The following is a 26,570-nucleotide window of genomic DNA, read 5'->3' on the forward strand; positions in this document are numbered from 1 at the left end:
TCTAACGTGATCCTCTAATCGATTCCGAAAATCCGTCGGGAATTTAAATTGATTGTGGCATTGTTTCAGACAGAGTAAACATTTTAATGGAAGCCCCGGCGTTCAGCGTCCATAAAAACTAAGGAAGATGTCAAAAAGCTATTTGTGCCCCGCGTACCATACGAATTTTTTCGAATAAACAAATTTATACAATATGCAAGTTAGTTCAGAAAGAATTGCATTTGGTGTATAGGCGAACCCTGCCGCAATCGCTTGACTTCACATTTAACTAATTTTGGTTTGTTTATCAGCGTCCTACATATGGCAAGAATTCCATATGCATGTTTTGTCTTTTATAAGATATTTTTCAAAATAAATAAAAATTCAATGAGAAAGAAACAAACTGTATGTTACATCACCGTGAAGGCTTTGTATAAAAGAATTCATAAAGAAAATCTAATTAAAAAAAAAAACATGAGAAAAATTTTAACAACACTGTGCGATTCAAAGAACATCGTCGCCAAATTACATCAAAATTGGAATTAGTCACATTTGTTAGTAATTACTTTGTCTTTTTTATTATTTAATGACACGTTGTGGATCAACTTTTTCTAGCCATTAAATAGGATCCTCTATCCTAAAGAATAGGGTTTTCTCTTTGTGTAATTTGATTATATTTCACGTAGAAAACTTTTGAAATATGCCTTGACATACCAGTGCATTTTGTGAATTTCATTTCAGGACAGCTGAAGGTGTAACCCCTTTCTGCTATTTATTTACAAATATAAGAATTACCATTACATTAAATTACAAACTGACTCCCAATAGGGAATATGTTAAAAACAGTATAAAAGTAAAATAATAATGAATTTTAATCATGTACCCTTTGCGTTTTTTTTTTTTGCAACAGAGAATTTACAACAATTGTCAATCTGCGGCTCCTATTTTAGCTAGTGAGTACATATTTAAATGTTATGACAACTAACTCTGTAGATTCATGAAAAAACATTTTCGCATTTATTACAAAACTGAAAAAAAAGCAATTATTTTGCACTTCTGAAAAAACTGTTTATGGCTACATCATTCAAGTTTGCCAAAATAATCCAATTTTAAACAATACTTAATATATGTTTCATTTGAAAAAATCCTAATTGTGTCGCAAGAGACACCATTCTACGAACACTAGTACCCAGAATGTTTGTTTCATTAGTGATGGAAAAATCACATATCTTTTTATTTTTATCCAGAAGCAAATTGTATTTGATAGAGCCGTCATTTCCTAGACTCCACGTACGCGAACGCAATAGATCCTTTAAATTATCAACAACGGGTTCACTGTTGTTGCGGCATGATATGAAAAATGGATTTTCAGCCCACGCCGAACACGCCTTCCGTTTCGGAATTTATTATCTATCCATTTACGCCCCATCTCAAATTTATTGCCACCTTTAACGCAATTAATAAGAGCATTTCAAACTTAGATATTATAAAATTATAGGTTCCTGCCATACGCGTACATGTTTCCTCCGGTGTGTACTTTGCATACATTTTGCCCCATCGCAATTTAGCATCACGCCACCTTCCGGCAAGTAAATGTTGGCAGAAGTTGGCTGGGGTTGTTAATGTTATGCTGATAATGGTAGATACCGACCCTGAACATTTAAAACGGCTCTTTCTGTAAAGTCAACTAAATTAGTAAATATATTCCAGCTATTATAACTAAATGTGATAAATTACTTGCCACAAATTTTCATCATTAAAAACTCGAATACTCCGAAAATTACCTTAAAAACTAAATACGGTGCTAAAAAGTTCATCAAAGCAATGCGTTTAATACAACTACTGTTATTTAAACCTTGAGCAATTTATACAACAATAAACGTTAAGTTTCTCTTTTAATGAATATGGACACACTGCAAGATTATTGAATCTATAGCCAGAAATAGTTTAATTTGGGTTGCAATTTGTTTTAAAATTATCAGGATGAACTTTGACACATTAATTTTTTTTTAATAGCAGCAACCTATAGAGAGTTCTAGGATGGATTCCGCATAAAAAATAAGGGTGGCTTTCTGTGAGCGTCCTCTTACAAATAATAATCCTATTAATTATCAACATTTTTTTAAAACCGTAACTAACTAAAAGAAGGCAGAAACTGCCATAATACCACACTGTAAAATTCGTATTATTTAGTTCGGTTGCGAATTATTCGAGGTTATTCAGGAAATATTGTGGCTAAAATACAAATCTATCAAAATGTTTTAGTCTTGGGATGTGTAAAGTCATATTATTTTTAAAATTGTTTTCATAATATACGGGTTATCCCAAAAGTGCTAAAAGCATCAAAGTTCTATTTTTTAAGTAATCCCCTGTATATAATAGCATTTTTGGAATCTACAACACAAATTGGTGCATGTTTTAATAACATTTATTATACGTAAAGCTAATAATTTGAACTTTGTCTAGATGTAAGCTAATTTTAATTTTACAAATACTTTAAGTATACAAGCGAAATCTAAAGTGAATCCATAGACCATATTTTATATCTCAATTATGGTTTTTGGTATTCTCGAAATAAATGTTCCATTGTGTCTAGTTGACTATGGTATTTATAAATGATAGATAATTTATTTATTTTATTTCCTGTCAATTCAAATATTTTATGACTGCATTGATCACTTTCTCTGACATTTTTTCAAGACTTGACATTAATGCAAATTTTATTATTAAGAGTGATGGTATTTTTAAAAAAACGACATTTATAATGTATACGATTTTTTAAAAAATTATAAAACTTGAAAAGTAATTTATTATCCACGCTATAACGACATCTGACTAATGAAAATCAACTAAAAGTAAAATTAAAATGAAGAAAAACGTGTATTCCTGACATCCATTTCCAGACACATATTCCTTTTTTTAAATTATTACTATATCTGAACAACCTTTGCACATTTTTATATTTCTTAGTGTTCTATTCAAAGCGTTTTTATATAAAGTCAGTTTTGCCACCCATTTCTTAAATTGCCAAAATTTGCGACGGACTGCCATTTAGTCACGTCGTTGTTCTAATGCTTAACGGGACTTCTTCTAAATACGTGAATTTTACATTACACAAACACTACACCATTATAAATTCACTAAGCAACATATACAATAAAACTTTTATATATGAAACACCAAGTATCGCCAAAAATCATAATTTCTCGTATTCTGCACAATCCACTTGTGGGTTCCTTCTTTTATTTGGATTTACTGGATGAACAATTATTCATTTGCTAATTTTCTTTTACAATTATATTTTTAAACAGACAATCAGTATATGCGGCGTTTTGAGAAGCGTTGCGAGTTAAACTGCAGCCCTATGTTTTTGCTCCAGGAGTTTTATTATGTTGAAAATGTGAAATTAAGTTAAATGTGCTATAATTTGCATATTTCCTTGATGACCAAAACAATTTTATATGGCAATATGGCAGTCAGCCATCTGAGATAATGTTCATGTCAATATATGAGCAGGTACAGAGTACAGAGTTAAGCTCTGAGAAGTCAACAGTTGATGATGATGATTAGCGAAATGTCAGCAAGTTCGATTCATCAATGACCGACGCAGGAGGAATCCAGAAGATTTGTAAATAGTCATTATTTTTTAACATTTTTTCTTTTCATTCCAAGGTTATTGGCCAGTTTTTTTTCTTTTGTTAGAGGTTAAGAGTGCAAGTGCGAAATCAACAAAGAGAACAGTTTATTCATTCTATTTCAAAATTTAAATTGGGTATTACAACTTACAAAAACTACCAAAACTTTTTTTTAGTGTATTAAAACTAATCCATAATTTGTATTTTTTATATAGTTAGTATTTTAAATTTATTAAAGAACATTTACAGGTAAAATTTTTTAACAACATTGTTGGGTGTGAAACATCCACCATAAACATTCAATTGGTATCTATGTACCTCGTCATGACACAGAAAATATTTTGGAGAAGTATTTAAAAGAAGTCCTGAAAATGAAATATAATTTTGCCCAAACTTGACAAATAAAAACAAAGCTGGAACAGATTTCTTAAACGATGTATCATTTAGCAGCCGCCAAAAGTTTCATATTCTTTGGAAGTCGGCAGCAGTTGCGTCCTGCCTAGTTGTATTTATTCGGTCGTTGGTCATAGCAAGGAAAACTTCTTCGTGAAATATGAAGCAACTTGTCATTGAAAAAAACGCATATGCACTAACAAAAATTCACGTGAAAGTGTTAGTCTACTAGTATGTTAAGAAATTTGCATAGGTATTTTTACATTTTGTATATTGTGATACAATTTCATGTTTCTTTTGTTGTCTCAATTGTTTGTGTATTAAATTAATTAAAGAACATTTTTTTTGAATTTACCTTGATAATGTATATTATAAGACATTTATTAATAGTATATTATGCGACAAGTGCGGTATTTGACTCACGAGTTTATTTGACACTAGCAGAGCGAGTGTTTAATAAACGCGTGAGTTTAAAAGTTTACCGAACGTGTTGCATACTATACTCTTTCTACGACCGTTAGTTTTTGGGTACATTTTCACAAAACGCGAATACATTCACTGACATGACTGTCAGAATTGACAAACGTCAAAATTCAAAGCGTGGGAAATATCTCCGAAAACATCCGATTGCTCCCAAACCCGTGCGGTAAAATCCCGGAAATGTCCGAAGTGGCACGGATTCGTGGGACACGAAACTGACGTAGTAAAGCGACGCTTCCCGCACGCTAGATCGGTGCGTAATTAGGTATTTTACAGAGGGGAGTACAAAAAAATTAATTTATATATAATTAGGCAAAGACACATAATTATACTAATTTGGTTAGAATAGTAAGAACTTGACAGCATAAATATAAGTACAGACAGTACTTATGTTGTATGTTGTATGAGTCTCAAAGTATATCGGGGGATTCTCCCGAGTTGATTTTAGCCACTGGTAGTATTTTGACGTGGGTTAGTTCTGATGATGAACGTCACACCTCACTTAGTGAATGTATTGTAGAAGCGTTTACCAAACTTGTTCCATAACATTTTATTAAAACAGCAGTATTTTACATTCACAAGCTTAATGAATTGCACCCTTAGTACACTTAGCTGACTGCTCCTTAGTGGTGCCCAGCTGATTAGGAGAAAAATTATAGTTTCCTCCTCTTCTAAATGCGAAGCTAGAAGATGCCACAATTAGGAGAATTCACTGTTTCGCCCTGGGTAAAATCTTCAACACAGAAAGGCACTTCCAAGATATGGAGCCAGTCTAAAATTACAATTAAAACCCTGCGATGCACAAGATTAGGCAATTAGTATTTGACAGTTTGACATCGAGTTTTGCTGCGACATCAAATTCAGCACTCAAATGGAGCGATTGATAATGACGATTTTGTGCGTAAGGCGTTTGACGTTACATTGTTTAGTGTACAAATTCAGCCATAATAGCATTCTGGGAGGAAATACATTTGTCATAGAATGAGTCACCTCCGATAACCGTAACCTTTACTATCAATTCATTCGTTGCGCTCTTGCTCATTGTCGAATTGAAACAAGTCTTTATTCGTTTTTCGATTTTTACGATGTCTAGGCGCAGGGAAGTAAATTTAATTGTTCTCTTGAAAGTTACTTCTTTGCAGTATCCATGATTGGAACGGGTTGGCATATCTATCAAGCCAGCATGATATTTCGGTCTTTGATGCTTCTCGTAGATACTATATTCAACGAACTCTTGTGTTATGATTTGGGTTGAGAGTTAGATTGATAAGGAAGGAGGTGAGCATTTCTTGTGTTAATGATAATTGTTTAGTGATGAATGGGCATCTGAATTAAAATTTTACCTTAAAAGTCATGTTAGCAGAATGGCATGAATCCTCGCTATGTGATCTAAAAATCTAACTAATTTGCCCCAACAACTTAGTTCCCAACTAAGTTCAGAATAAAATTACAAACGACGCCCATGTGGGTTGTCGTACAAATATCGAACATATTATCTTCGAGTGGGTTGTCGCCGGCACCGGACGCTTAAATCTTCGCCATTTTAAAGTACCTTAACCTCGTTAATATCGGGGACGGGCTACTAATGGAATTGCTCGTCTGAACGGCTTTACTTTGTCTTCAGACGCTTACGAACCGGAAACAATTTTGCAGCGAACTAGAAGTTTATTTTTGGGTGGATATGAGTTCTTCAATAGCGAAATATATTTACTTGTTATAGGAATAAAATTATGTGTCGTGCTTATAAAAAACTGAAATATGTATAATAAAATATATACATTTTCAAATTTGTTTTCGAATGTTTCGAAATGTTTTTAATGACGTCTCAATTTCGGAAGAAACAATTAATGAGCTTATTGTACGACAAAACGTATAAGAACGTATGTTTTAAATGTCTTTACTTTTGTACTATTTTTTTATATTATTTAAGACACGATTCTATATACGTTTATATGAAATTGGACAAATGGCATTCTCTGACATTACTTCTTCTTACTTCTACCAGCAGCGTCCATCCAACATTTGCACAGTTTTTTTAAAGACAAAATGGTACGCCACTGACACTTTTCAGACAAATACTTTCTTCGGGTAACCTAGAATCAAAGTCACTTCTTGCGTTTGAATTGGAATGGGAGTTTCAATAAAGTTAATTCGAACTCACAAAACATTTGAAATCAGAGAACTGATATTACAAGAAAATATTTTGGGGGAATCTAATAGAATTTTTTGTTATATTTGTAATTTGTTATTCATTTTCTTGTACCTCACCGTTAAAATAAAATATACCATAAGTTTAGAAGACATTTTAATTATAACATAAATTTTCATTTTAACGATTCACTGGTACAAAATAAAATTTTATCAAATAGGTACTTGAACAATAAATATTTCGCGAGGCCTTAAGAAAAAGCAATTTAAAATTAACGCGTTCACGTATTGCCTGGGCTGCTGCAGTTACCATTTGGCTCGAATAGCTCTAAATAATTGATGTTTGCTTACAATATTCCGTTTTATGGGGCAAGGCGATTTCGCTAATTGAGCGGCAATATTATTTTAGAACGGTTCGAAGAAAGCGAATACCACTCTGCAATTTCGATCATCCATCCTAAAGACGAACGTGCGGAGCCCGGTTGCGTTTTGACTCGTTGAGAAAATTTTATTTTATTTCGCAATAAACGACGTATTTAACCATTTCAGTCTTTAGTCGATTTTAAAGGTTTATGAGCTCAATAGACTAACCCGAATAAGCTGGTAACAGTTCTGTTCAAATAAACATGGAACGCAGGAAAGACGTCATAAGTAAATGGCTTTATAATACAAAACAGTTTGTGAGAAATTAGAAGATATTGCTGATATTTGGATGGATACGACGGAGCAGCATGTAGATGCAAGTGATGCACGAGTAAAGAAAGATACTAAAGACATACGAAAATTTTTAAAGTGGTTCTTAACACATAGTGCTTTTCCCCAGGTAAACAATATTGTATGTATTGTAAGTGGTGTAGTGGGTGATGATAAAATTAATTGTGAATAAGCTCGCAAAGTTTGGCTCTCCTCTATGTCAAAAATAACAGGATTGACGTTTAACACTATTAAATTTAAACATGCAGACGAATTTGCTCCCCTTTTAGCTATGAGTATTACGATTAAAGTTCATGAAGGAAAAGTACCTAATGATTTCTATTACTGTTCCATTCCATACTGCAGCATTTCAGGATGAAATAGAGAAATATTTTGAATGCGAATTAGCTCCGCAACCTTTATCATTGTTTGATGACATCAGGATGCGTATTCTATTTGCGATTGTTTTAAACAGGTCATTATTTACATTATCAACATTATCAACATTAATGCGACATATGTCATTGACGGAGTGTTATGTGGGATCCGAAGAAACATTCAGCGTTAGTAATCTCAGTATGTACGTCGACATTATGGACTCAGAGTTACTATAGTATTTGATGGCTATGAAGATTGTACGAGAAATATTAAAGCTGCAGAGCAACAACGTCGAACTTCCGCAATATCTTCATCTTCTGATATTTTATTTGATAGACCTATGACAGTTCCTACCAGTCAACAAAAATTTCTCGCAAATACTCACAAGTCTCGGTTCATTTCAATGCTAAAACATAAATTTACTGCTAAAAATATCTTGGTAAAACAAGCTCACAACAACGATACCGATGTATTAATTACTGAAACAGCAACAGATCAATTCAATTCGTGCAACTATTGTACTTGGGTGAAGATGTAGACTCACTCGTTTTACTCACTGCTCGAATTCCAACTGAAAAAACTATTTTCTTCTTAAAACTGTCAAAGCTCAACATCAAACAGAACTATATTCATCATTTTTCATACTATTTTTACACGCAATAACTGGTTGCGATTCGATGTCTGCATTTTATAGGAGGGGTAAAACAACAGTCGTCAAAATGTTTGAACGCCAAGATTTAGGTCATTGTGCTGAGTTTTTTGAAAAAAGTAATTCAAGTCCACAAGAAATCCTTTCCAACGGGATTCGGTTCCTTCTTTCAATGTACGGAGCTCCCAAAAAAATTAGCTGCTTAGATAAATTTCGATATTCCTGTTTCATCAAAAATACTCGAAATAAAAAACAAGTGCAGTTAGCTTCTCTGCCTCCAACTTCAGCTGCACCTCATCAACATCTTTTCCGGAGATACTACCAAGTTCAACTGTGACTTGGTTATCAGCTTGATCCAAAAGACTGGGGTTGAAAGTTAGTTTACAATACATTAGTGCGAATACAGACTGTACTTCCACCTGCGCCGGAAAAACTGTTCAACACAATCTTTTGCAACTGTAAAAAGAGATGTAGTGCTAATTGTAGTTGCAAAAAAGTTGAACTGTTTTGTTCTCTGGCATCTACAAATTTTCAAGGCCACTCATGCTCTAATGATGACGTAATTCACTTCCACTCATGATGAAGAAGAAGATCAAGAAGAAGGAGAAGAAGGATAGCAAGAAGAAGTATTTAAAGGCTACGAATCTGATAAATAAATTTCTACTTTTTTAATCCCATCGCTTTTATAATTTCCAACCCATGCTAATATTTGTTATTGTACAATAGCTTCAAATTATTCAGAATCACAACAGACCTGTCGAATAGGCCTACTGGGGAAACCACGTAAAAAAAAAAACACCCCAAGCACACTACCTCATAGGTGGCGTAGAAACGTGTGCATATTATGATGATTACTGCTTTTACAATATTTTGATCCGCTGTATCTCAGAAACGATGACTCTTAGGAAAAAAATTATAAATAATTTTTTTATGGATAATTTTATCTACAATTTTTGTCTAATGTCTACGATAAAACTTACTGTTTTCCTGAATATCGCAAAAACTCATTTTTTTGACCTTTGACCTTTAGTCACTTTTTTTCTTTTTTTTTTTTGAAATCTTATTTTTTATTATATTATAAACAACTTTCCTCAGTTTCAGCTTGTTGTATCTTTCAATGTCTGAACAGACTAGAATGGGCAAGAGGCGACTCGAAGGTGACACCCAAGCAAGAAAGTATTTCATATGGGTCAGTGTTAGCAGTTTAATTAAAATGTACCATTATAAACTTTAATGTTCTAGGAAATACTGACTGATAATAAAGAATTAAAAAGAGAGTTACATTACACCTAATTCCTTATATTTTCTCTTTCTCAATTTGACAAGTATCGGAATTAAATATTAATAATAAATAATAATTAATAGAATATTAACTAGTTATAAAATTATAATAAATGAATGACAAGGCAGGAGTGGCGTTTTTAGCATACAGTTTTTTATGAATTTTCAAATATTCTAGTCATAACTTTTGTTTTTTCACTTTCTTTCAGCAATCTCTTGTTAATTCATTTAAAAGTTGTGTGGGCAAACCTAAACCCAGATAATATAGAAAGAGCGACTTAGTTCATCTCCAAAAAGTAATATACTATTTTCTACTATTAATTTTTGGGTACATTTTTGCAAAACAGCACGAATACCTTTATTGAGTGACTATCCAACCTATCAAAATTGATAAACGTCATAATACAATCCGTAACTCAAAATCTACCGGAATCATCAAATCGATGTAAAACTCAACCAAAACCCGAATTTTTCCACACCACCATGGTTAACAAAGCTGTTTTCTTAAAGTGACATTTGACTTGACGCAGGCTTGATCGATGCATTATTGGATTTTACAATAGAGAGTAGAGAAAGTAATGTTAACATATTTTTGGAAGACAAAATCATATTTCGAAAAAATTGAAATCCACATTGTGTTACCTGTAAATTTTATTTTTTTTATTTTCAATTTACTAGTTGATTAAAAAAAGTTTTTTATGGCTGACGCCGGTTCATTGCCTCGGTATCAGTAAATATACAGTAATTTTTAAAATATCAAAAAACCTGCAGGCAAAATAACCAACAGTGGAAGTAGGTATTCCGGATTAAAAGCCATTTGTCATTACAAAATCTTAAATATTAATGTTTTTTTTTTAAATAAAAGCCAATCCAATTTCACTAAATAAGCTCCGCAATTATTCAGGTAAAATTGCTGACGTCAATGAATTTACCAATTAATAAAGTTCACTAGGAGCTTCGCTACTTGAATGACGCAAACCCCGACTAAAAGCGTTTGGATGTAACATTTTCCACATGGACGAAATCAATTCGGTGAATTCGAAAGGGAATTCCAGAGCGAATTTCGAAAACCTAATTACAGTTAATTAACGGGGCACTATTTAATAGGCCAAAAGGATTGGTTGCTTCGCAGCAATGTTTACAAGGAAAGGGGAGGCGTCTGGAACATGTGGATCGAACTCACCTTGGCTTACCACCCCCACGCCGTTATAAACCTTTTCCGTTTTCAACAAAATCTCGCCAATTTGAAAGCTTTTACGGCGGCTCTGTAACTCTCACCCTGCGATAATTTTTAGATCGACTTTATGACGCTGCAAAATTTCACTTTGCTCGTTTTAACTTTTGATGTAATAACCAAAAAGTAAAGATGTTGTGGTATTATTACTATACCGTACTATAGGGTTTAATTACAGTTTATACAACCTTACAAGTTTCGAATCAAAAGAGAATTTTTATTATATCATTGGTTGAAATGTTTTGCTATTATGAAGAATGACAACACAATTGATGGATTAAATATTTTTAATTAATTAATCACTTTTTGAGGTCATCATATAGCCTTACAATATCCGACGCATCCAGCGCTTGATTTTCATACTTTTATAATGAAACCGATCGATAATTTGCAGTACAATGGAATGGTTTTATTTCATTAATGGGAAAAAAAAATGCAAGTGAATCTTTGAGGTGCTGGAGCGGAGTTGGAGTAGTTTTTTGTCATATGAATTTGAAGTTAATAGAGTGTAAACTGTATACCCGAATGTCCCTAGACTTTTAAGCAGAACGTTAAACATAGATGTCAAATACTTGTTATGGTTTGTTATTATTTTTGTGCTTCCCGAACAGAACTAGTTTTTTTGTGTTTTCATTTTTATCATCCATTTTTATTAATCCCTGATGAGCTTATTTAAAGTTTTTTATTCCTAGTATCTAATCTAAATATTGAAAAAATTCCCTATATTAATAAATCTATTTAATTTCCAAACAAAACCGAAACAGCCCAACAAATATTTGTTACACTTTGTTGTTACCGTAACAACAAGCAAGAAGAAGAAAATATTTTGATCACGTGATGATGGACAAAGTTTTGTGAGACTCTAATTACAATACTTGAGACATTTTCAGTTTCAGTTATTTCACGTTTGTAGTTTGAAGAATTGTTTACATAAGAAGCTTATTGCAAATATTTCAAATTTTAAATAAACCTGACATTATTTATTGAACTTACATTTATATATGTGATTTTAGATAATTTTTTTGAAAATACAAAAAAATCCGAATTTTACCATACCTTCAAACCACTAGAAGAGCGCTCGCTTGAGGAGTCATTTAACAAAAATTCGTACATGGTCATTAGGTTGGATGATTAACTCACTATATCCAATTTCATATGGATACATTCAGTTTGTGTACGCTCCGAATCAAGCATTTCAATTCATTTTAATATTGAAGTTCCACAAGGATATTTTCTTTCTTATCCCCCTCCACCCTAATTCAATGCATATGCGGAACACATAATCAGTGCATCAGGATTGCCCCGAATGTATCAAAATAAATACCTCATAGACCAAAACATTTTGCGTTCACTCAAAGCACAGAAGACCAGAAGATTACAACATGTAAATCGAATTCTCCCTGGCTTACGTCATATAATAGCAGTGGCTCAGTGGCAGTGGTATTCAATATTGGAAGAAAACGATTGCATTCAGTGCGTGAAATTAAGCTGATAGTGGTTTTTTCAAAACTTTGTTTGATGTTAATTTTGAAGAACCAAGTTTATTTTGATCGAGGGGACCAAAAAATAATTCATACAAATAACTGATGAATTTTCATGATTTTGATTTTTTTCCAACGAAAGGAGAACAACTCAAAAGTAAAAAATGTATTTTTTGTACTTTTAAAATAAACAACAAAAATTGCAAAAAATCATTATTGTACGTCTCTTTCAAAACACTATTTGTTGGAACCTGTGAAACTAATGAACAGTGAAAATCGGATAGAGCCGAAATAATAAAATTATGCCCAAAGTGAACAGATTCACCGTTGTCACCAAGTGAATCCGAAAATCGGAAAATAACGACGTCTTTACTTGAGAAGACGTGCGTACCTCATCCGGTTGTAGCTAGTTATTCTCTTCATCCAAGCGAGTAAAGAAAAGAGTGGAAAAGAAAATATAGCATATTCGCGAAGCCTACATCTCAAATTTATGATTGGTCGCAAACTATTTGTTAGGATACCGTCCGGGACGGCACTGGATTTTTACAATCTAGTTATTGAACAATTTCAACAAAATCGGACAAAAAAAGCAAATTGTTAAAAAAAAATAAAGAAATATGTTCATCTCTCAGCTTGTTTCAAATTTTTCTTTTTTTTTTTTCAAGACTTGATTTTATCGCCCGAGTCATATATTCGACCCAACCCCAACACCTGCGTGTACGCCAACCACACACGAGAAAAAAGATGCGTTTTCGTTTTTTACTAAACGTATTCACATCTTGAAGGATGCGAACTACTTCTTTCAAGGTGTAAATGACAAAACATTCACTTCATGCTTTCGAATTGGAAATTTTATTTTTGAAAACAAGCAAAAGCAACTCAACTAGTCGGTTGGGTGTAAGCCGGCCGGCCAACTCGACTTGCCTGAACTTGTGAGTTGGATGAAAAAAAAAAAGGTCCGATTTTTGTCTGCAGATGCTGGAAAAATGGGTGGATATCCCTTCTGTAAACTTTGATATTATGATTTTGTAGTCATCGTTTGGTTCGAACTCTGTTAAAAAAAAAAGCACGTTTTAATTGAGATAATATTAAAACGATTTAAATTTGTATCAAATTTCGATGGGACCCCCAAGCAAATATGAATGTCACCGGCGTAAATCTCGCTCTGTGTATTTAGGCGTCGCGTTGGTTTGAGCCAAACAACCGCCGCGAATTTACAAAGTCCCCAATTAATTGTCGATTGTTGGTTTTGCGCGGGAGCCTACAATCGGTCAATTAATATCAGAAACAATTAACCAACCTGCACAAATGTTCGTGCACAATCTACTGGGTCTGCCAATTTAGGACCCCATCAACGGGATCTATAAAAACCATATTGAAGTAATTCATAGGTTGCCGTTTGGAAAGTTTTTAAAATCCGTCTATTTGTGTAAATTTTCGAAAATTTATTTATTTATTTATTAAAAACATATTTTTTCATCATGGCTTCCAAAATCCATCAGCATAGTGGTTATGTTTTTTGTCGACTTAATAGACCAAACTTGCAATTCTTGCAATAGTTGATTCAGGAGATTATTATACACAGAACATTTTTAAAATTGCATATACTTGTCTAAGGTCATGACGATGGGAAAACTTCTAAAACGAAAAACTTGCAACTAACATGAGCATTGCATGAATACATATGAATTATATATCTATATCTATCTATACGTACTCTTTACAAAAAAAAATATCGAAAAATTTTTTCTTAAGATATCCAGTTTTTTTAAAATAACACGCTCTCATGAAATCAATTGCATCTAAAATCTGTAACATTTTTGGGATAATTTAACCGTAACGTTTTTAAACTCCGTTAGAATTTCAAGTCAAACAATGTCATTGGTTAGGAGTGACTAAACTACCGCAAATAGCTGCAGTGACTCAAAGAAGCATCCTAAAGTGACACTTTTCGCAGGCTTGATTGAGTATTTTCGAGTAGATAGAAAAAAGTATTTTATCATTTATTGCACTTAATACGTTTCCAGAAGGCAAAAATATAATTCTGAACGGATATTCGTATCTACATTCGGCTATAGCGAACAATGAAAAGCTGGATAAACCACATAAATTCGTTTAGGCTAACCTCCTAGAATATTATTTTTAGATATTTTAGATATTTATAGATTGAACTTCAATAGTTTTCGAAATATTGCCTAAGATCAAACACAGGCTCAGTGAATGCGAACACAATATTTATTTCGGATCGATAATTCGGACACGTGGAACCGAAAGCTTTAAATTTGAAACGTATTTGATGTTGTTGCCTGCTCAGCTTTATTAATATGAAAGTAAAACATATTTTTACGATCTGACTAGTAAAATGAAATTTTATTCTCCAAAAAGAGGATGGAATTGGAATAAAATATTTCAAATTGGAAAGGAGACCCTTTAGCAAGTTATAATAGCATTTTTCTCTTGGGTTTTTTCTTGGCGAGGAAACTTAAATGCAGATAAAACTGAGATCTTAACCTAAAATGAAAAATTGTAAATATTATCTTAACAAAAATCAGCAAAGTCCTTCGTTTATATCTATTAATATATCTCATTTAGGAAGATATATTTGCTTATTCTAAGAGCAACATAGGGGATTTTTCAACAAACATGTGCATGTTTGCTGAAACAACTTCTTCAGTCACTCGTAGTCCGCCTGTTCCAGATCAACTTCGTCACTAAGGTAGCGTTTATTAACTGGTTACATTTGAAAATATTTTCATAGAAACACAAAATTTGCCATAGTAGAAAAGGTAAAGCGATTTTTTAAACCCTGAGACGTATAACAGATATCCGTATTGGTTTTTATGAAAGAGGAATTTCGATTTAAAAATCGGCCAACGATGTACATAAAGCTAACTATTCCACAAACATAATAGTGATAGAAATAAAAAAATGTTTTGAAAATAAATGAATAATTGCATGGTTAATTTCATTTAAGATTTTTAAACTGTCGCTTCAAGTAAAAACCATCTTCTGTCGAGAAATACTTGATGAATTTTTCTTTAATCTATAGTTTTTGTACCTGACCTCTAACTTTTCAACCATTTCATATATTGCGATGAAATTTGGGATGATATTATATGAGACTATTCTCTATGTTTTACAGAACATGGCATTTCCATTAGTCAAAATGACGGCTTGGGAAGGCCTTTTTATTAATTTATTTTGTATTTCTTGGCATTTATTTATTTATTTTTATGTATTTTTTTTATTCCACGTATTTTTATACTATAGCAATAATAATAGTCTCGCTAAAACATTATTAATTGCCATTTGATAATTAATTAATCGAATGTGTGCAAAATCGATGTTTGAATTAAGCATAAAAAGGCCTTCAAAATAAATTGTCACACTATTTTATAAAAAAACTAAACAGAAACTGTGCCAAGCCGTCATTTTGACTTGTGGAAATGTCGTTTTCAGTATAAAAATAGAGAATATTCTCATATAATACCTCCCAAAATGCATCGAAATATAACAAACGGTAACAAAGTTAGACAAGGAGAGACGGACTTTATGTCATTGTATAGAAATAAATAAAGTAAAATTTTTTCATCTCACAGATTTTAAAATTCTCTACTAAAAAATTCCCAGGCGTGCCCAATATTTTGACGTTTGTTAGTATGCAACGCGATTATATACTTCTCCAGGCACTCTCATTTATTAACAGTCGGTCTTCTGCGCTCCGCTCGTCAGTGAGCAAACTGGTGCCTAGGGTGTCGTTTTTTATTTTTTTTTTGAATAAGTTCCAATTAAAGAAACCCTTTTACAAAACGTATTCAATTTCAGCATGAAATGACAAATTTGATTTCACTGTTTGCTCACTACGTATGAAAATGCTTTTAATAAATATTTCTTCTGTCATTTATTCGATAATGAACGCACGCAACGTTTTTTTAATGAAAAAATTATACAGTAACGAAAATTATGTGTTTCAAAGAAAATACGACAAAATTGATATCAATATGTCACAGAGAGCAAAAATATTCAAAATAAATAATGGGAATTTCTTTTGTAGGAATATATGAAATAAACTTAATAGTCATTTTGTAAAATAACCTTTCCAGTTGTTTTCGCAGTTACGAGTATTTATAAAAAAATTAAAAAATTAAACCTAATTTCAAAATATTGAAAAGAGCATAAATAATTTTTAAAATTTAGAAAAATTTGTATTTATATATAGAGCTCCGCTGTTCAGAAAAAAAGTTGCTTTTTTAAACACAATTAAAATATGACAGTGAATTATTTAATCCAGGATGTTGAATTCGGAAACATTCAGTATATTTAAATGTTTTTATTTATATACTTATACCTTTGAAATTTACTCACTTAAGGATTTAATTTTGCTGTTCCTTGCTTCCATTCATTCAGAAACATATTTCGGAATTCGTCAACACTATTCTAACCCCCCTATTATGCGGTGTTAACCCGATATCTTAGATTGCAAAGATTATGTGTCCCTTGAAACGTGACCGCACACTGCAAACATTTCTTAATTTAAAGGTTATGCCTGTTTGATAATCCATACGTTTCACATAACACGCGAAAACCGCAATTACGCATTTAAAGGTATAGCATGCGATTTTTGCTCCGAGAACCGAACCTACGTAAACAATACTTCGTGGAAACAATAATTTTAAGAGCTGAAATCATTTTTCGAAAAATTATAGCTCGAAACCTTGTACGGCTTTTTAATCGCCTGGGCAGTTTTAATTTACAAAACCGGTCTAACGAAAAGCTTTACGAGTTGTACGAGAATTGCGACCATTTAACCACAAACAGCGCATCACTGTCAATAAAACAGGATAGGCTTGTAGGTATTAGGATTTATCGCTTTTCCGCAGCAATGAATCTATTCTCCGCAAATCGGATAGAGGGATATAGAGCCAATGCTTTTCCGTCAAGCTAACCTCTTATCGTCATCAGTTCCGCCGCTTCTAACTAATTTCTTCTCACTGCGGAATACAGTGAATCATTAGAAGACGAAAGGGAGTAGGAGTACAATACGAATGTCTGTACTATCAGAAAAAGTTGCAAAAGCAAAAGACTGAAACGTTACTTCAAAAACTATACAGTATTTGCGAAATTTTAATAACAAATTACAATTTTATTTATTTTTCTATTTCCTTATTCTAGCACATGTTACATAATAACATAATGACATGAAAACATACATTTTATAATGTTATTATTCCACTTCAAACATTTAAGAATTTAAGGGATATTAACGCACGGCTTGAATTTTGACGTTTGTCAATTCTGTCATGTATTCATGTCGTTTTGCATGTAGGGTAGATTGGGTATGGTTGTAACAATTTTCACATAATAGCCCTTAACACAGGCGCTATGACTTTAAACTATGATTAAAAAATTTTAGATGGAAGCCTTGTCATTTACCTTGAAACCAAAATCAACACAAGATGCATACGTAAAATAGTTTTACCGTAATTAATAATTTTGTAAAGTGCGTGAGAGTGTTACAATCGACCCCATGCCAAGGGCGGTTATAACAGTGATGAGGGGCAGTTGTAATATACAGAAATAATACACAAGATGAGTATTTGAACCAGTTTTAATATTCAAACAATCACTATATTGCAACTTTAACTAATTACTACATAGTATCACAATACTTTATAGGCACATTTTCAGTCTGAGAATGTTCTTAGAGCTAAACTTGAATTATTAATATTCAACAAAACTAATATATTTCTTTCTTTAAGCATCAAAAATAAAATGTCAAAAATCGTTTGTTCCTTAAACTTAATCAGACTCATTGCTTAGAGTTTTTTTAGAAATAATCATAGATAAGTCTCAGAAATAAACCAAATATTTTTCTATGGTTCTAATCAGTATCACTAAACCAATAAACAATACTCGTAATGAGAAAAACCTGGATTCAAAACTAAAATCATCAAAAATATGTTTTTCTTAATCTTAATCAGATTCACTGCAGTTATGATATATGTAATATCTATTCACATCCGTACAAGCTTCGTGAGACCATAATGTACATCCTCCTTGACATTGTATCCAGCTCCCTCGAAATCAACTTGATGAATATAATTCTAGGCAAACAAGGCAATAATATTTTTCATCTGATGATGAATCAGGTGGTGAAATGGATTTTTTTTCTTCCCTTTATCTTTACCTTTTTCCTTTTCTATATTCTTCTTTCCATTGGATGCTTCAAATACTTTTTTCTTCGTTTGTGTTTTATTCAACTGTTTCTGTCGTTCTTCGTATTCTTTTCTTACTACTTCCTTTTCAGGAGTATCTGTGTAGATCGCAGATATTTTTGTTTTTCTACCTCTTGCTCCTAATTTACTAGGAGGAGCTTTTGGGAAGGATCGTAATGCTTCAGGCAAGAATAAAGATTGTTTACCTGTGGACGGAATTCCTTCTAATTCCGTACAAAAAGCAGCAGCACGAGAAGAGACGCTTGGTTCCAGATTTGGTGTCATAACTTGTATGTCTTGACTGATTTCTGTAGGAGAAGGTCTAGGCGGGGTTCTTGCTGCTTGCATCGCAACGTTTTGAGAAGACACTGGTGATTGAGTGTTAGCAATTACACTATTTTCAGGTTAAGATGGACGCACTGTGAGATTATTATTAGAAGCGGCAACTGGTCCTGTAGCATTTGGGTCTGGCCTGTCTGTAATGAACGATGGTGCGAAATAAATTTCTTGGAACAATTCGCGGTTGAATGGGAAGATCCCAGCCTGAATATTAGCTTGAGTAAGAGCTAAGGGCATTGTACTTGTTATAATGCTCGGTATGTGACAAATAATCATGACTTTACCTGGATGATTTCGCATCCAGGCACCATAGGCAGTGTTTATTGCTTTTTTGAAAGGTCCATAAACAGAACTATCATATGGCTGTCATTTATGCGAACAGTGGGGTGGAAATGAAAGTGAAACTATTCCGTTCTCTTTGCAAAAGTCCAAAAAATGAATATGTATATGGGGCGAATGATTGTCTAATACAAGTAAGACCTTATGTGACTGAGAAGCATTCGTGTGGTTTTTGAAATGTTTGAGAAACACAATAAATTGCTCATCTTGCATCCACCCCGATGGATTACCTATACCAATTGAACCTACTGGTCCATCTCTGATAAAATTCTCATCGTATACAAGGAAATACAAATATCGGTGAAAGTCCTGTCTTGAGCCACGTCTTGCTACAACTCTGTCTGGCTTCTGCACTGTAGTAACTTCAGTTTCGTCAACATTATAAATGTTTTGAGGTTCGAACCATAACGATTTGAAGGTTGTCGAAAAAAAGATTTACAATGGTTTGATTGAAACTAGTCGCTCTAGATAGACTTGTAGCTTGTGCAGCACGTACTGATAGTTCTCGGTTTCTTTTCATAAATGAACGGAACCACTCCTCTCCAGCCACTTCATTTTCAATCCATGTGAGCGGAGTCTTCAAATTATATTTGATATTAAGTTCATATGCAAGTTTTCTGACTTCTTTTATCAAGAGAATAAAATATATCTCATCACAACAACGAATCAGGTATTTCGACAATTCACGCTCTTGACCTTTGGTGAAAACTCTATCGTGAGCTACGTAAACTCTATCGTGAGCTACGTACCCCTCTTTTACCCGGTTAGGGTGCTCTTCGTAAACAGCTTCCCTCTTTCGTTTGTATCTCAACAGAGAGACATAGCTTATGCCATATTTGTCAGCAGCTAGCCTGAATGAAGCTCCTTTTTTGACTTCTTCATAAGAGTTTTTGTAGAAGGACATGTCGCTTTTACCTCTTGAAGTCTCTCTGACCCATTTTATAGGCATCTGTAAAGCAAGAAAATTGTTACAACCGTATCCACCCTCTGATTCTAGAAAAAAATGGTTACAAACACCAGGAATAATAACCTACAATGAAACGAACCATCATAGTATAATCTCCAAAATACTACAATTATGTAATAAAATACTCAAAGAGAATAATATCATACAAATCAAGAAATATAACAAAGAAATTGATCATAAATACTTACTTTTGGTTAGTTTTGGTTAGTTGGTAGTGGTTGTCAAAACACAATAGGCCCTTCTGTAGGTGTGATGAGCGCGCGGAGTGCGTCGCAACACTGTGGAATCATGTCGGGACGTGCAGCCCGCGTGTCTCGCCCCTTGTACCCCTTCCCGCCCCGGGTTTAGTTTTTTCAATATTTAAGATGTTTCAACCGTACCTAGTCTACCCTACCCAAAAGCTAACAGTCGTAGAAAAGTATAGTATGCAACACGTTAGGTAAACTTTTTTAAGTCCAAATTTATTACTCACTCGCTCCGCTGAGCTCTGCTTGTGCCAAATAAAGCCGCTACTGTAATTGCGCTTACCAAATTGGTTTCATAATAGACTATAACATATATGCTAAAATCATAATCCTCACTTTTTGTTGTTAATAGAATGTTAGTTTGCAATATGTGGAAACCTTTTGCAAAATCTGCGGGTCGATTAAATGGTACAGGACATTTTTTGAGTCATAATACTCAAATACTTTATTAATTATATTTATCATCACTTTTAAAAACTGTAATTTCTTATCCAAGCTGAGGGAATTTTATATTGTTTTACACATCAATTGTGTGCATAGTAAACGTCAGAACTACTGCGCTGTTTTTTTTATAATAGAACGTCACAGGACCGCCTGTAGGTTCAGACTTTATTTTTTAGTTTCCTTACTTATAGGGAAATCGGTAATATTCATACATAAATAACTAAAAGAAGCTAAATCAGATTGATTCATGGACTGGACAAAAATTAAAATAAGCCTGAATCACATATCAGCAGCTTTTTAGGTTACTTGGTAACCTAGGTGGCTTAAACTAAAATAGGATCAGTCATAACTTTAGTTTTTTACATAGTTTTATTTATTGTTATTATTATTATTATTTACAGTGCATTCATAATATTTGTGTGTAGTGTTTCGCAGATGGAAATATGTATACTGTATACATTGTATACGTTATTTATTATTATTTATTATATTATAAATTTATATTTTGCTTTTTTTTTTACTTACCCCCAGAAGCTATGTTACCTAGAAAACCAAATCAAACCGCTATCCATTTAAAAATAAATGAATCGAATGTCTTCAAAATCAAAATTTAAATTAGGGATAAAAAGGTCTTGAAAATATAGACCTGCACCATTACATGAAAAAAATAAACCGAAACTATTTTGACTTACAAAAATTTCATTTTCGGTAAAAAAAAAATTGTCCCATATAACACCATCCCAATACCATCGCAATATACCAAACGGTTCGAAAGTTAGGCCTTTATGTTCTCATTGTATATATCGACATGCTTCATTCGTATCCAATTTTATTTATTATTATCAATTATTATTGTCAGTAATCAACGAAGTCTGTTTTTTTTTTTCTTTTTTTCTAAGAATTTGAAAAATGCGGGATTATTGATGCCTGTTTGGCGGTTATTTGTACATTTTGGAATAAATTGATCTAAAATATATAAACAATCATGAAGCAGTTGACCTATGGTTTCCACATCCTATATGTTATGCAAAAATAAGTAAATAAGTTTTGCTTTTCCTAAAACTCATTTTCCACTATTCCATTTTATCAAAAGAGTACATGAATAAATAGAAAAAACTACTACTGAAAAAGGGAATTAAAATTAAAAGTTACAACGAATTTCTAGCTAGCTATATCGACTTATATTTGCCATAAAAGATTATTCGTTTTTCAAAATTCTAGGTGTTGAAGCACTGAGAATCCACATTGATCGACAGCACTCTCAAAAAAAATTGTTGGAGAATAATATGCCACAGGTCACTCTACAAAATTTTTCAATTTTGAGTTCAAAAATATTTCGAACCATTAGCCGTTTTAATTATTTTTTTAATAGGGCATGATTTAAATATTTGTTACAGGCCTTCAAGACCTCGTGACATTACACAACAACGCTCTAAAAAAGCTCACCATCTATAAATAAACTCCAACTCAATCCCACTATACGAAGTCGAATATTTTACACTTACTGTGGTAGATTCAGATTTCATGTTGATAAGGCCGGAAAAAACTGTGGGCCATTGATTTTTATTGATGGTTAATTAGGCCACTTTTCCCTAGCATTCTATAGCCGATCAACAAGCAAGCAAACTCGACAAGCAACTCGACAAAAATGTAAATATGCATTTAATAAAGTCAATATTTAAAAAAACATTTATCGCACAAAGCAGCGTGTGTACCTTTGTTTGTTCACCAGTGGTAATCGATTTTTTCCGTGCAAAATTAGAGAGTAGTTTGGAGAAGTGTATTTTAGGACTGTATTTTTTGACTTTATTTTAATTTTAATCTTAAACTGAATTAATGTTAATTGTATTTACTTGTCCACTTCTTAAAACTCTTTTTCATAGCAATGGCTCATTGTGAATAAGTGAATAATGATTGATATGTTCAAGCTTTGTCCCTGTTAAATATCTCTCATTATTAAGAAATAGGACGTAATGTGTAATTCTCGCAATTATCATTTCTCTGTTCTATTTAACACTAACAAACACTAAGTATTGTTTATTGTAACAAAGTTTGAAAAACAACGTTTATAAACAAAATTTCACCAAAATAATCAAAAACTATCCACAAATCGACTTAAAACTAAATCCGAGCGTTTTTGTGGAGAGAAGATTGGATAGAATATCGATATGAATGTAATCATGGATATTCCATTGTTGTATTTGCATTTTTGTTGACATTAATTAATCTGGAAATAAAAATCTTTTGACTTCAAACAATTTCGGGCGGTTAATATGCGTATAGGCCTAGTGAATATTCCCAAGGCGAAATGTGGAATATGATTTGCATCTATGCCAATATCCTTAAAACGGTTTGTTTAATCTAAATAAATGTACCTGAAAACCGTCACTCTATTACAATTTTCAGAATATAACATAATTTTGCTAATAAGGAAGTCATGGCATGATTTAGCTAGATTATAGGATGAAACTAGCGCCTAGTTATATAAGAAATTGAAGTGGATTATTATTCTTCATCCCCATTTTGATGTCGATACCTTGAGGAACAGTCAAATAAAAATTTCGAAAACTTAACCTTAGTATGTCATTTTTAAGCTACATTTTGTTGAGGAATATTTGACTCAACGACATTATTTTCACGATTTTAAAGCAATATTGCTTTTTGAAATATTCACTACACTCTATAGTGTACTTAGATGCGGACTTTTTTAAGAGGTTATTAAAAATTATAAAACACCTCAAAATGTTGTCGTGTTTGTGCATTTGCTATGTTCTTACCTTTTTCGACGCATTTCTCTACGCAATCTCGCACAATGGTCCCTTCGCTGGTATATTTCTGCAAACAGAAAACCGAAATAATACATTACAAATACTGAAAACATTTTAAAAAGACAAGCTATTTAAATGGCCATCAGTTTCCCATTAGCCTGATCAAAACTTTCGGAATATAAACAAACAGGAAAATGCAAAACACCCGATCTGCCCCTGCCAATAAAATCCACATCGTGCAGATATATTTATTGGCAAATATCGATCCCGCGCCATTTTTTTTTTCAACAAAATTACGCCTGTTCGATATCGATTCAATTTTTTGCCTGTTTTACTGCAACGTAAATTGCTGCGGGGCGAAAATGCGTCGGAAAATTGGAACACCTCGTTTGGAATATGTACGGCGTGTTGACTTCTCACCAAACTTCCTATTTAAGCGTATTCTGTTGTATATATTATTTTAATCAATTAGTTTGTAAATAAACAATCCATAGCGATAAAAATTAACTTTAAGCGACTATAATATTTTCGTGAAGAAGCGAAAGACCTCGACTTTGTTAAAAAAGCATTTTTGGTTTTGGTTACGAAAATGCCTGTGGTTATATATCTAGATGGTATCCAACTTCATATTACTGGATAGTATAGAGGTCGTAAGTACTGTCATATTGAGGCGCTGCAGTCGGCCATGTGAGTTTCGTACAGAATCATTCTCCGCACATCCCCCTGGAATTGTACAGACTGAATAATAATATACGCCAGCGTTAAGCAAGCTGCTGCTGAGTGGGCTTGATTATTTTGGTGAAATTTTGTTTTTAAAGGTTGTTTTTCAAACTTTGTTACAATAAACGATACTTAGTGTTTGTTAGTGTTAAATATCAAAAATGGTAAAAAAGAATTAACACGCATATAACAACTTTTTGATTTTTAAGAAAAATCCATAATTCCAATACTGGAAACGAGAGAAATGAAGATGTTTGAAATGCAGAATAAAATTTTTTAAAATTAAAATTATATTAACTTTTATATTCTATAAGGCTAATTTAGATTACCTTGCTACACAATATTGCCTCTTGCGACTTGGTTATTCGAATTGGCAATAACTTTATCAATAATGTACAATTTAGTTACAAATTATTTACAAATCGTGCAAATCAGTTAAACACATTCTTGTAAAAATTTTGGGATAAATTGCAGGTTGCGAACATTTGCATATTCCACCTTTTTTTTATTTTTTACTTTACGTTTACAAAACGAGATAAACAGTAGATGCAACTACAGTATCTGCCATAGCAAAAAAGTTTCGACTACTGAGGAAAATTTAGTTGCTTGGTTATAAATGGATTCTTGCATGCGACAAAGTCGTACTAAATTCGTGAAATTTGAAACTGTCGAATTGACGAACTGTGAGCGGTGATGTTGATTGTGGAACACCACAAGGTGGGACTTGAAATGGTTGAAAACAAGTTTTGAGGTGACTCGCGCATGGGTTTACTTAACCACTTATCACATTTTGTTGATATTCGCTTTAGAAACGGTATCAGCACAGCAAAAGCTTCTATAGATCTAGTAGCTATATATCTAACTTAATTTGGTATGAAACCAGCAGAACCCATTATCTTTCACTATTCTAAATCTTCAATGATTTTATTTTTGGTATTAATAACTTGTTATGACATTCTCTTAGGATATCCGAACATATTATCTACTGTTACTTGGTTCCTGTAGTCTTATGTGTATACCCAATCAATTATTATAATTTGAAACTGTTCGACTAACACGTCTTTGCCGTTTCCAGTTCTTGTTCTTCTCCGACAAACTGTGACAAGCGATAATTTACTTGATCGAAGTTTACTTTGAGCAGTTTATATCAGATATTACGCACTATCTATTTCGCGCAAAGCAACGATTTAAGTAAGTTTATAACGTTCGCTTTAAATACTTCAAATATTCTCTCAAACTTCCGTAAAACTTTAAGTCATTCTAACATTTGCCAATTAGCGAGTCTTAATAACATATGTATATGAGATATCTCTTGTTTCTATATTTAAAAAAAAAACATTTTCTATATTCAAGTTCAAGTTCATTTGACATTGACATTTGACATTTGATTACTGTTGTAAGGTCAAACAATTCAACGACCACCAACTCATGTCGGTATGGGCATACCTATTGAAGAAACCAAAAACGGTAAAATATGCAATTTGCTCTGGGAAAAAAGCAATTAAAAAAATGACCTTACTTCCAGCCAAAATGGAAAGTAAGAGCTAAGTTGAAATATTGAAAGAGAATGTGGAACAATTTAAAAAACCCAAATTGGTTCTGTGCGATAAAACTGAAACCAAGGAAACGTCCGTCTATTAGCCGTTATTTACTAAAAGGGTTAACTTGTTCTTGAATGAGATGTTCGTCTATTATACCTATTAATTACATCGTTGGGGCAATACTAATTTTCGATATCATAAGAAACTAATAGGCAAACTAATTTTTTAACTAAATGCTACGAATTTTAAATTTACATAAATTTAAAAAATCGGGATGTGTACTAAAATATCTATTACCTATTAAATTATTACAGATTACACTATTGCAGATATTACAGATATTTACTGCTGGCCTTATTTATGTAATATAATTAAAGAAAATAATTTTGAATTGTGCAATATCGTTTTCAATAAATCTCGGATTTCAATCAAGACATTTTCATTAAATCTATGTTGGATTCTAATACTTGGTATCAATCCAGCTGTCATAAACATTTATTTCCTTTAATAAATAAGGGCTTGGCAATGGTGGAGAAGGCCGTACACGCGAAATTAGTGCATAGTTCCCAGTTCATGCAAAAGAAAATATTATTTTATAGACTAGTAATAGAGTATATTATTAAATAATATTAAATAACATC

General features: G+C 32.6%; 2 protein-coding genes across 3 annotated transcripts in view; one reads left to right on the plus strand and one right to left on the minus strand.

Annotated features, from left to right (window-relative positions):
- Window positions 1-26,570, minus strand: part of LOC132704049 (uncharacterized) — a 151,754-nt gene that overhangs the window by 110,462 nt on the left and 14,722 nt on the right. Inside the window, exon 2 of the mRNA XM_060673691.1 lies at window positions 23,678-23,735. Within this exon, the coding sequence (XP_060529674.1) occupies window positions 23,678-23,735 (58 nt within the window). The remainder of the gene's footprint in view (window positions 1-23,677; window positions 23,736-26,570) is intronic.
- LOC132704046 (uncharacterized) overlaps window positions 1-26,570 on the plus strand; it is a 66,309-nt gene that overhangs the window by 1,714 nt on the left and 38,025 nt on the right. The gene's annotated exons all lie outside the window — the stretch shown is intronic.

The sequence above is a fragment of the Cylas formicarius genome, unplaced genomic scaffold (genome assembly GCF_029955315.1).
Source record: "Cylas formicarius isolate icCylForm1 unplaced genomic scaffold, icCylForm1.1 PGA_scaffold_6__28_contigs__length_40554024, whole genome shotgun sequence".
Lineage (NCBI taxonomy): Eukaryota > Metazoa > Arthropoda > Insecta > Coleoptera > Brentidae > Cylas > Cylas formicarius.